General features: G+C 41.1%; 1 protein-coding gene across 1 annotated transcript in view; it reads left to right on the plus strand.

The window, feature by feature from the left end:
* Nucleotides 1-13,414, plus strand: part of metap1d (methionyl aminopeptidase type 1D (mitochondrial)) — a 105,231-nt gene that overhangs the window by 20,517 nt on the left and 71,300 nt on the right. Inside the window, exon 2 of the mRNA XM_078228402.1 lies at nucleotides 12,251-12,411. Coding sequence (XP_078084528.1) covers nucleotides 12,251-12,411 — 161 coding nt within the window. The remainder of the gene's footprint in view (nucleotides 1-12,250; nucleotides 12,412-13,414) is intronic.

Consider the following 13,414-nt stretch of genomic DNA (forward strand, 5'->3'; position numbering starts at 1 on the left):
CAATAGTATATTATCCTGCCAAATTAACAATACTGTAAGATGCCGACAAAGTATAATTTATACTCTCTGCTTTCTTAAATGGCCTGGGTGGGATCACTTAAAGGACGCACACAAACTAACATTGCATTACATCATTGCTGCTTTTAATATTAGTAACTCATGCCGCATATATATTGGACAGTATTTGTAACCAAATATCAACAGTGGGCACCATCATTTTACCAGTACCTTTCACAGCAGCATCTGACGCTATCGCCTAAATAATTGTAATCTGAATATTATTGTAATTTGAACATTCAAAGGGGGAAAACATCATGCATGATTGAAGGGGAGGTTTTATGGGGGGTGGTGTGGCGAATAAAGGGTTCTGGAAGGGGAAAAGCAGCATGGCCTATGACTTCTCTTCCTGGCCCTAATGAACATGGCTTCTTACTTTCCACCAACCCCAAGTTTCCCTCATTCCAACTCCCACTCTTTGTTTTTGCTTCCAGATATCAAAGACCTGGTGCCTGATCAGACCACAGCCTCAGCATTAAGGGCCCAGGCAAGAGCAGATGAATGATAAAAAAACAATGTCATTTAAACTAACACTTGCGGCCACCAGCTCTAGTACTGGAACTGGGAAAAATTTATAGAGTGACATGGAGGTGGGCTCAGCATTGTGGGCTGCAGCTAGGGCAAAGAGAAAAGATAGCACATGTGACAGCTGCCCAGAGGGTGAGGTCACATACAAGCTCTGCTGCAGAGAATCCAGTTGAATGTTTTGATGCACAACCTTCAAAAGAATGCTGAAAGGCATGCACTCAGAGGTACTAGATACATTGACAGGTCTGGCACAGAACCTGTTGTCACTGTCAAAAAGCTTGGAGTAATCCAGCTTCAAGTTGGCAGAAAGCTTTTGGGGCTTTATTGGGAACAAAATGTATTTATTGATAAGGGAAACTTGATACGGGACTTTGCAGCTCTGGGTTGTCCTGGAGCACCAGCTCCAGTCCTTACATGCTTGCAACATGAATTCTAGAGTATTCTGCCTGAGAGAGGACTCCAGAGTGATCTGGTGCGATCACTCCCTCTTGGTTCGATTGGTCTCAAATCAGTGACTCACTCCTGTTGTACTGTCTTAATGTGATAGACACCATATACACAACATCTCACCCCCTTTAACTTTCTTGTACAATCCTCAAAATCGATTTAATCAACCCACATTCTAAATAAACATTATACACAAGTTAAACGTTTATAAATCGATGTAGCGATTGTTTAGTGGAGGGATCTTAAGGCTTGCACTTAACATAACTTCTTCTAGAAAGCTTCAACTATGCACAGTTCTAAATATAGTCTTGCATGGGATTCTTCCAAACAGGCTTGCTGCTTTCCGAGTTCTATTTTTCAGTGCCCTCTTCTCAGGGACTTTTTACTGCCTACTCTGAGTCTGGCTTTGCCTCTTGTTTGAGGGCTCATTACTTTCTCTGAGCTCCTGCGTTGCCTCCTCCTTGAGGTCTTGTGTTGCTTACAGACCTCTTTTTTTTCAGAGTTGTCCACTACCTGGGGTCTTATCTGATTTTCCTGTCCCTTGTCCTTTGTTCCTCCTTATTGTTGTTGCATTAAATGTTGTACAACTTTAAATGCATTACTGCTTTAAGACTGTCAGCTTTTTAAAAACTGTCACAGCTGTTGTTTCTGTCTGTCTTTGCTTTTCCCACACTGTGATGACTTCAGCCAGGCTAATGAGGTTGGCTTGCTAGAGTATGAACTGCTTGATGAGTCTTAATTCTTGATTAAATCCGGGAGCGTCGTGCTCCCTGTTTAAAGCAGGTGTGTCAGACTCCCAGCCTGCATTTCAGCAGTGAGCAACTGGAGAGCTGGCTGTGTACAGATGTATGGTGTAAATAAAGTAACTTGGTGACAGGACTTTCGCCTCCATGGAGTTATTACACATACTTTTGGAGTTTTGGCAGGAAATTACAGCTTCTCCTTTTTGGACCCTTTTTTTAGACTGTTAACCTCTCTTTTTAGCTGGTGGAAGACTCTTACTTTGATTTCTGCAGTTTTCCCGTTTTTTTCTGGCTGCCTGGAGTGTCCATTTTTATCCCCTTGTTCTAACATCGATCAGAACAGATAGAAATTAATAGTGTTACTGAGCCATGGTTGCAGTGTGACCAAAGTTGGGAACTAAATATTCCGTGATACTTAATTTTTAGAAGAGGTTGGTAAACGGATAAGGGAGGCATAACTCTGATGATAAAGGATGAGGGAACAACAGTAGAAAGAAAGGATCTTAACTCAGAAAATGAGGAGCTAAAACAAAACAGCATGGGGCAGAAAACATTGGTGGGAGTTGTAACAGTTGTAGTATAGGCCAGAGAATAAATCAGGAAATTAGATGTAGAGGTAATAAGGGAATGCAGGAATCATGGAAGACTTTAATTTTCATATCGACTGGGAAAACAAAATTTGCAGTAATAATGTGGAGGATGAGTTCATGGAATGTGTTCAAGAATGTGTTCTAGATCAGTATGTTGAGGAACCAAATAGGGAACAGGCTATTGTGCACTAAGACAGGGTTATTTAATAAGCTGGTAGCAAAGGATCTCTAGAGAAGTGACCATAATGTGGTAGAAGTGGGTGGCACGGTGGCACAGTGGTTAGCACTGCTGCCTCACAGTGCCAGGGACCCGGGTTCAATTCCTGGCTTGGGTCACTGTCAGTGTGGAGTTTACACGTTCTCTCCGTGTCTGTGTGGGTTTCCTCAGGGTACTCCCACATTCTGAAAGATGTGCTGGTTAGGTGCATAGACCCAAATAGGCGCTGGAGTGTGGCGAGTAGGGGAATTTCGCAGTAACTTCATTACAGTGTTAATGTAAGCCTTACTTGTGATTAATAAATAAACTTTATAACTTTAGAATTTTTCATTTAATTGGGAAGTGATTCAGTTAAATCTGAAACTAAGGGTCTTGAATCTGAACAAATTTGAACAAAGCAAAGTGGTAGCGGGGGGACAAGTTGGCCAAGATACATTGGGCAATTACATTAGAGGACATGACCATTGCCAAACAATGGCTACCTTAAAGAATTAAAACTTAATTTACAACAAACATCTATTCCCTTAAACTATAAAAACCCCATGAGAAAAATGGCCCAACTATGGCTAACAAAATAAGTTAATTTAATAAGTATTAGATCTCAGGAAAAAGCTTGTAATGTTGCCAAAAAGAATAGTAAACCTGAGGATTTTAGAATTCAGCAAAGGAGGACTAAGAAATTGATAAGGAAAGAGAAAAGAAAATAGCAGAAGACATATAAACAGATTGTAAATTATTTTACAGGTGTAAATCTTTCTATAAGTGTTAATGGAAAGAGATTAGTGAAAGTAAACTTAGGTCCATTAGAGAAAGAACAGCTGATATTATAATGGGATTTTGGAAATGAAAGAGGTGTTAAATAAATACTCCACAGTCAAAGTCACAAAAAACATGCTTGGAACAATGGGGAGCCAATGGTGTGACAAGAATGGCTGTGAAGATCACCCTCCGTTTCTAATCAACAGATCCTTCTGAGCAGGCAATATTGCCAACATCTCAACAGTTTGCCATATATTGCTGAATTGGGAGGTGACTTCACGGTTTCCATAATCAGAGAGGCTGGAGGAGCAGACAAGTGGCTTGGCCAGGATTGCAGGATTCCCAGTGATTCAAGGAGCCATTGACTATACGTATAAAAATGATCTATCAGAGTAGTCATATGGGCGCAAGGATTTCCTGGGCTTCCATAATTCACCACAGAAATGAAGGCTGGTACACAGCAATGGGGCAGCATGGTGGCACAGTGGTTAGCACTGCTGCCTCACTGCGCCAGGGACCCAGGTTCAATTCCAGCCTTGGGGACTGTCTGTGTGAAGTTTGCATGTTCTCCCCGTGTCTACGTGGATTTCTTCCGGGTGCTCTGGTTTCCTCCCACAGTCCAAAGATGTGCGGGTTAGGTTGATTGGCCATGGCAAATTGCCCCATAGTGTCAGGGGGACTAGTAGGGTAAATGCATGGGGTTAAGGGGATAGGACCTGGGTGGGATTGTGGTTGGTGCAGACTTGATAGGCTGAATGGCCTCCTTCTGCACTGTAGGGATTCGATGATTCTATTCTATGAACAAACAAGGGAACTGAAGTAATCTCAGACACGATGCCAATAAACATTCGGCATTCACAGTTGCTTTCTTACCTGCTTGTGTGAGAGTCTTTGATTCCTGCAGTTTTGTTGAGAGGTTACTTTTTACAATTTAGCGGTCTTGCTCAATCACAACTGGATGGGTGCCACATATGTTGCCATAGATTGGACTTGGATAAAGACCAAGATGACCAGCAACAACATCTGCAGCAGCCTGCTGCTCATAGACCTGAACAAGCATAAAGGGAACCAGCAAAGGAGCAGGAGTGATGCCCACAAAACAGGTATATTAGCGACAGCTCCGTTTCCTTGATATGTCTGGACGCTAGTGTCTCAGGAGACTCAGAATGTCACATTGGTTGGTGACAGACACTTTCAGCTTCCCAGTTCAACTGGACTTGGCTGGCAAAGTCATTACTGCCCTCAACTTTTTTGCCTCCAGATTCTTCAGGGGCTCCGGCAAAACAAATGCAGGATCGCCTAGTCAACCGCACACAAACTGGTAAGATGCGTGACTGATGGGTTGCTTGCCTAGACTGGCAATTATAGCAACTTAGCCACCTAAAATTTCAGTCAGAGTGTGTGGGTCATCTGCTTTGTTGCTCTGGTGGAGGACAGCATCGATTGCACATGGGACAATCCAGGCCCCCCCCCCCCCCCCCCCCCCCCCCAGAATAACCAGGAGTATTCATCAATTGCAAGGCTTTCCACTCCATCAATATGCAGCTGGGATGCAACCGCAACATATGTAGGTGTGTGTAAGATTGATGGGCAGATTCCATGATGCTTTCATCCTCGGAATCACCAAGATTCCTGACGACTTCACAGCTAGAAGCAAATGTCTGGGGTAGCTGTTACACAAACTTGGCTTACAACACCTGTCAGAAACTTAGCCACTGAAGCCCAACAGTGCTCAATTATTATTATATCACGACCAGATGCATAATTGAACAGGCCATTAGTATGTTGATATGCTTCAGAAGCCTGGACAGGTCTGGAGTTGTCCTTCTGTCTGTACCAACCAAGGTTTTCAGAATGGTCGTGGTTTGCTGTGCTCAGCATAACATTGCTCAATGGCAGTGAGGCTTGAACTTGCAAGAAGAACAATGCAAGAGCTCAGACAGTTTAGAGGGGGAGAAGAGAGTAAGAATGATGAAGGAAACACAATCTTAGCTGTGCGCGTCACAGCTCAGGATGCCAGGATTGCTTTTATCAATGCAAGATTCACTTAGGTTGTACTAGTGCAGCCATGTCACCAACAAATGCAACAACTCCTCTTTCACCTCCCCTGCCATGCCATTGACACAAAGCAGGCCTGCAATCAATCAACCACCCTTGAACATTCCTCAAATGTCCCCAAGAATTTTATGTCCTCTCATTCATCATCAAAAAAGTTAAAAGGCTAATTACCATCCAAGAATGGACAAGATGGGAAAGTGGTGGAAAAAATAGCATTGATGCAATTTGAATAAATGACATAAAATGATCAAAACAATATTTTATCAAACCGCTGTCTGCATATCCTTGTGCAACTACAAACCTACTCTTCCTTTTCTACTACTTCTAAGAGAATTGATCTGTGTAGCTTCAACAGAGATAGAAATAGGTTCCTCTGATTCCTGCCCTGACTGCTGAGACACCCTTCAGTACTCTTCCCCTGTCAAAGTCTGCTCTGCCTGCACCTGTGCAGCTATCAGGAGACAAGGTAGCATATCAGGTACTTACTAAGAAGTGTGGATGAGAAGTCGAAGCACATTGAATTCCCACATTGAGTTCCCATTTTCATGACCTTGATTGCCACCATCTGTGTTGTGGCGTAGCCACACTTCACTGCTGCTGCCATGTTGGAGAACACTTGATGCTGATCAGTGCAACTCTATCAGGCCAAGGCTAAGGAATCTGTCAACCTTTTCAAGGTGGTAGACATATTGGCATCTGGAGTCTTCATGTTGACATTGAAGACGTGCATGAGCTCATTTGATTGAAGCATATGATGGCCTGAGACACTGGGCACTCTATACGTATGGAAGAAGACTGCACCTCGACGGCCTGTCAGGTCAGCCTGCTTATATCTTGAGGTGAACTCCTCCAATTTCTCTGCACTTGTATGGTTTCCACTTCGAAGGCCTGTCGATGCAGTGATTCTCCTCCTCATCAATAGCTTCCATATCCAGCTGAATAGAACTTGGAATCTCCAACTTTTGTACCTGTCTCTGAGCTCTTGCTTACTTGTGAAGTATAGGTCATGAGATAAAAGCCCAACTACCTGCCTTACTGCTCCCACCAAAGTATGGGTAGCTGAGCTGATGCATGTTTTGCATGAATTTTGTGACAGTGCACTCTCAAAACGACTCGACTGTTCTGAGGACTCATGGTCAGCGGCCTCCATTGACTGCTGCTGCACAAAACGAAAGCCCCATGGGTGATAAGACATAAGTCGATCCTGGAAAGTTAAGAATATGTTGCAGGTTATCATTATGAAGCTGATCATATTTCACTTGCTGTTGAAAGCAAGTCAACATGATTGATTACTGTATGATGTGGTTAGATTTAATTTAATTGTGTGATCAGGTAGCAGAGAACTCCCATCTGGGATGACTAGGGACACCAAAACTCCACTGATCTCCTTTGTTGTCTCCTTAGTGCTTGTCAGCTGCAAGATGTTTGAGGGTCCCCTCTGGTTCTCTCCCTCTCCTTGGTGTTCTGTACCCTCTTCTGTAAGGAGGGAAAGAAGAGACATACGAGTAAGCATGTATTCATCTGACGATGGATTGTATTTGGTAAGGGTGACTGAGGGAGAGATTTGACATTGTATGAGGATGAGGGTAAGTGGGCATGATGGATGCTGAATGGAGCTGTAAAGAAGTGCACAGGAGAATTTTCTTGATCAGTACATTTCTGGCCCAAATAGAAAGAGGCATTAATGAATCTGGTTGTGGATGAAAGATGTAGATCAAATGAAAATAGTGAAATATTAGGGAACAGTGATCATTGGATTATATGTTTTAGGCTAACTATGGAAAAGTACAAGGAGCAATCTGGAGTAAAATGCTTAATTAGAGGTGGGTGAATTTCAGTGGAGGGAGTTTGGATCTATACCAGGTAAATTGGAGTCGAAGTTTTGTAGGCAAAATTATAATAGAACAATGGTCCACCTTTTAAAGAGGATATAGTTCGAATACAATCAAGGTACATTCCCACAAAGGGGAAAGGTAGCGTAAACAAAACTAGAGCTCCCTGGATGACAAAAGAGATGGGAAATAAGATGAAGTTGAAAAGGGTATGTATGACAGATGTCAAGTTGATCTCAGAAAATGAGAGCCAAAATGGAAAGTGAAAAAGGAAATGAGAAAGAAAGTTGAGAAGACACTGGCAGCCAAAAAGGAATTCAAAGTCTACTGCAGGGATATAAATAGTAAAACAGTAAGAAGAGGATTCGGGCGGTTAAGGAACCAAAAAGGAAATTATACTCGAGTATGGTTGAGGAACAAAATAACTACTTTGCATCTATCTTTACCAAAGAAGAAGATGCTGCCAAAGTCAGTGAAGGAGGAGGTAGCTGTGATACTGAATGGGTTAAATTGATAAGAGGAGGTATTAGAAAGCTTGGCAGTGGCTGAAGTTACTTACCAAAATCTTTCTTAGACATGAGGGTAGTACCAGAGGACTGGAGAATTGCAAATGTTACACACTTGTTCAAAAAAGGGTGTAAGGATATACTCAGTGACTGCTGGCCGGTCAGTTTACCCTTGTAGGTGGAAAAGCTTTTAGAAACGATAATCCAAATTGTCACTTGAACAAGTGTAGATTAATTAAGGAAAACCAGCATAGATTTGTTAAAAACAAATTGTCTTTAACGTGTTTTGAGCTTCTTGACAAGGTAACATGGTAATAATGTTGGTTGAAGGAGGAAATATACAACTGGATCGTTCATGTTCACCTTATCCAAATTGATGGAGCTTCAATTTAATGTCTCATTGAAAAGACAGCAAGCACACCTAACACAACAGCATTCATCTCAATACTGCACTGAAGTACTAGTTTAGATTATATGCTCAATTCCTGTAGTATGAATTAAATCTTACAAGTTTCAATCTCGGAAGAAGAGTGCTACCAACTTGGTAAAGATGAGATGCTAGGATATGAGCTGGAATAATTACAATTATTTTTATCTGTTTTACATCTTTCAGATTTTTAAAATGTTAAAAGTTAAATAAAATGTTAATTTATGACCCTCATGGATTTATCTTTTGGTGCATTACTTATAACAAACAAGTCCGGAATTGTGTTATTTCCTTGGGTGTGCTCATCCTGACTTTTGCCCATGTGAAGAAGGGGAGAAAAATCAAAGTCAAACATCTTGCATATAACACGGACTTCCTGCAAGTGCCACACTTACTGTAACAATGTTCAGTTTCCATTATGCCTGCCTGCCATAATTAAATTTGCTTATGTTTATGCTTGCCTACCGTATCTGCTCAACTATATCAAGAAGACAGAGATGGTGCTCTGGCTCTGTTCTCCATTTGCTCTTCACTTTTCATTCTGACCTCTTCCCTTCTATTTTTGTCTATGTTCTCTCACCCATGTTTCCTTCAGCCTTTCTCTTTGTCTTCCCATCAGCCTTTCCCTTTTCTTCCCCCGTCCACTCACTGTTGTCCTTCACCTCCCAAGAATATTTCTCTCATTTTTGCTTCATCCTATTTCCTCCTCTCCCCAGCCTTTCCCTTTGTGGCTAGGTAAAAGCTAAAGTCACCATAGTCCCAGATGACCATAGGCTGCTCTCTGCTTTCAGGGGGAGAGCTGACTGGTGGTATTTTAACCTGACGGTTACCACACCTCAGGTGAGGGGCAAGGTTAAAAAGGCAGGCCTTCATGAATAACCTCAGCCGGTACGGAAATTGAACCTGCACTATTGGCATTGGTCTGCATCACAAACCAGCTGTCCAGTCAACTGAGCTAAACCGGGTAAAACAGCCACCAGTCTCAGGATTGCTGGGTGACCCAGGCTAAGGCTAATTCAAATGCGTGGCGGGTGGGGGAGTGTGATGGGTTCACAGGATGGATGTCACAGGGACAAGCGTGTAGCAGGGTTTGGCAGCAAGGGCAGAGAGGTGGCTCTCAGCAGATACCCCCTTTCCAATGTCAAGGCATTGAGTGCTTTTGATTCAGGGACATCCTCCTCCCCAGCCCCGAGGTGACAAGTTGGCTGTATAGTTTTACTTGTCGTGTGCACTGGATGTTGACAGGGTTAATACCAGAGGTGAAAGAATGAGACCCTTAGTGGTCATTGGTTGGCCACTTAAAGGCCTCAATAGACCTCGAGGCAGGTAGGTCAACCATGGACCTACCCACCTACGGCTTCATTCTGGTGGAGGTGGGAAGGCAACAGGGTTCCAGTGTGCCACCAACCTGCCTATTTGTATGCCCTTCCCACCTCCAAACTCACCACCAGAGAGAGCAGAAGATTCCACCCTAGATTACTAATTTATTGAATACTCGCGTTATTGGAATATTACGGCAGGAAATAAATAATGAACTCTCCATGTGCTGTGTTTCCTCTGTGCCAAGCGGAAGGGTGAATGACCAGCTGGACCTCGTGTAAGCATGACTTTTTTCCTCTCTGACATTTCTTTTGTAAACAAAATATCTATTCTGTACTCAACTATTCTGCACAGAAAGACAACTCGGACAGAAATTCTGCAGTGTATGTGGTTACAGGCATAACTCATGCCCAGCCATCGTGTAGTCTCAATGAGACATTCTGCCAGCAGGAGAAATTTTGTTTGAACTTTCTTTTGAGTAAAACCAACATTCAAGAATTATAGTTTTATTTCCATGGATGGCAGAGACTTTCCAAAGCACCACTTTACATTGATCAGTATAAATGAATTAAAGAATTAATCTATTGTATGAATGGCGTAGAAAGAAGTTATGGAGCAGTGTGTCCTGCTGCATCTAAATAAAGATGCTTTGGAGCTGAAATAATATTTTTCAAAACTTGCAGTAGCACAAAGTAAGGGTTTGGTATTTGATTGTATAGATTGTAGCATTGTGTGCTCCAATAAAAATAAAATACCAGATTTTAGAATTCAATTTGAAGAGTTTTTACTTCAGTTACAGGGCCAAGTATCAGACCTGGGCACAGGTCAGTTGCTCTTTTGGTCTGATGTGGACAAATAACGCAATAAGATCTAACACAGAGAAAGAAATATGTGAAAATAATGAAAGGGGACAAGTAGATTTTTGAAGTATTTTTAAAAAAGACCTTGAGGCAGCCTCACTTCTTGTGCACCAGCAGTGTTTGGATACGATATGGTTTTACATGGATGGGTCGTCAATGGTAGAGTTTTTCTTATATAGATTAATTGTTATGCGCGAGGCAGTAAGAAAATTGATCCAATGGAGAGGGTTTAGATACAAGTAGTTTGTTAATTGTCAGTTGAATTGTTAGAATACCACATATTTGTTGTTCTACATGATGCATATTCAGCTGTTACTTTGGGTATTTATTTTCTTACTGTTCTCCACTTGCTACACTGAAGGGAGCTGTGTGCTGAATGAAATACAAAGGCTGTTGCAGAATCATATGACAGGTGCTTAAGTGTTATAAATATAGTATCCTCTGGCAGCATGTAAATGTGGGCACCAAATGTTAATTTTCATATGGCAACCCAGGTCGAAATTACACCCAAAAATTGTCTCTTTTTGAGCACTGTGGCCAGAATTCTCCAGCTGTTCGTACCCCACTGCCGCTGCCAGTGAGAACGGAAAATTTGGCACTCAGCCAAATCACTGTTCACTGCAGCAGGTCCGGAGAGTCCCAGCTGTGGGCAAGGTTGGAGGATCTGGGCCGATGTTTCTTTTCCTCAAGTTTCCACTCAAATTCATTTGCATTTTGTCAATCATAAAATTTGCAGTGAATCAGCAGAACTATCAGCATTTTAGAATGCAATTTTAAAAATAATTGCTCTGAAGAATGTTCCTTGATACTTTTATGATTTGTAACTTGGTGCAGCTTAACGCAGCTAAAAATAACTTTTTTGCAATAAACTTAATTTGTGTGCCTCATCCACCACTAGGGAAAACGGCTTTATCGAAGTATAAGAGCTGTTTGCTAGTTAACGTGATATACAGTGGTGAGTTTCTTAGTGAAGTAAAAATAATAAATGTTAAAAAGGTTTTTAAAATATGCCTGTTAGATTAATTGCAAAGAACTAGCTTCATCTTAAGAGCCTCTTCGAAGGGCTTCAAGCTGGCACAATTAACAGAAACTTGTAGTGGTGATTCACTTGATCAGTGATGTGGCCAGTTTTCTGGGCGGGGTCAGCTGCTGCTATAATTTTTTAAAACGAGTACAAAAGATAGTGAAAACCTGATTCGCACATTGCACGGAATGGGGGGAGGGGGGTGGAGAATGGCACGCCTGAATGAAAACTGCAGGTCTACATCTTATAAATATGTACTTAATAGGAAACTTGAAAATCTGTGACAAAACCAAACTGGAAAGAAAACTTACAATTCTTACATTTATTCTGCCTGGAGCAATAAGCTTGCTGACAAACACCGTATATGTGGTATTGGCCTCTTTCAAGGAATAAAACAAAATCTAAATGATAGTTTCATTAAACGAAAACAATGAAACACGAAGGAAGGTAAAACAAAAGGAACTGATTCCAAGTGTGTTCACACACACACACACATCACTTAGTAAGTACATGGGTAAGAAAATATCATAAAATAGACAGGGATGTTAAATCTGATTTATTGAAAACTCAGTTAACTGCAGCTCATTCCAAAACATTTATATAACCAGTTTAAAGGTTGCAGGACCTTTATCTTATTTTCCAATTTAAATTATTTAACCAACTGATTTAATAGGACAAATCAGCTTTGATAGGCTTGTGTGCAATACGAACGCTAGTATGGACCTACTGGACTGATTGATCTGTTTCTGTGCTTTCATTGCTATGAGTTGCTTTTCTTGAGAAACAAAGAGCTACACAATGTTTTAATATCTATGAAGTTTTCATTGTTTAAAAAAATACAATTTTTATTTAACTGGAAGCAATTTGACTTTGTTTCCACAGAATGTGTGACTGCCTGCTGCAGAATTTCCTCATCACAATTCACCACTGCTCACAAGCTCAAACCATTTGGGGTTCAGCTTATAAGATGTATCTTTTGGCAACGCACCTCCTACCGTGTTGTGCATCCGGCTATTGTTGGACCATCTTACCCTGTACCCAAGGTACACTGCTATTGACTTACAGTATCATCCTTTCAACAAGACTCCCTGCTGATTTTTGTGATTACCTGTAAGAGAGGTTAAGGTGAAATGAGAGCTGTGACAAGTTAAGCAGAAATAATGAAGAAGACTCAATAGGTAATTGTGGGTAAGGTCAAGAAAGGGTTCAGAGCTCAGACATTAGGCAGGAATAGTGGATTTTATATAACTTAACAGTTTTAAAGACAAGCTCATGGTGTAGTACAAAAGTGAATCAAAGTTTACTCATTACTAAATTTCATTCAGACACTTAGTTATATTAATGTGAAGATGAATTAAATGCATACTATTTAAGCAGTTATTGGGTAAAAAATAAGTACATCTTTGCTATATTAGTCATAATTATGTACGCACACTTGTGATTCAATAAGTTCTTATAACTAAGATCTACACCATATTACCTATGTTGTAACTTTTCAGAATATTTATATTCTATGAATTTTGCATGTTTCCTAATTGTCATTATGTTTACTGTAAATAATATCCACTTTTCAGAAAGGTCTGCCTTCAGTAGAACTTAGGCCTTTGAGCCAGAAAGCCAAGGCATGCTTTCATGTTTAGGTATTTGCACTCGATAGATTAAATTGACAATGAATAATTCATCTTGCCAAAAGGAAATGTAGATTAAAAGAAGGCTATGTGCTTCATTAAAATTAGTAAAGATTGCACCAGTTTTGTTTCAGCTGGTAAACAAGCTGTTCCTTTTAAACAAAACTCAGTAATTTCAGTCATGAATTTGTGACATTAGAGATGTTCAGTCAGGGGCTACAAAACAGCAAGCTTTTGCTCGGGTTAGTCCTTTGAGTTAACAGTGTTCCTAAGAACTTAGAAGTTGGCAATGTTAAGTTCAAAAGGGCATTTGAAGAAATATTGCAGCAGCCTTGGGGTTTGTCTGATGACTCAGGAAGGGTCGACACTGTAACACTCAGGGCAAGCTGCCATGAAGCAGGAGTCTCTTTTTGAGAAA

This window comes from Mustelus asterias, chromosome 14 (assembly GCF_964213995.1).
Source record: "Mustelus asterias chromosome 14, sMusAst1.hap1.1, whole genome shotgun sequence".
NCBI lineage: Eukaryota > Metazoa > Chordata > Chondrichthyes > Carcharhiniformes > Triakidae > Mustelus > Mustelus asterias.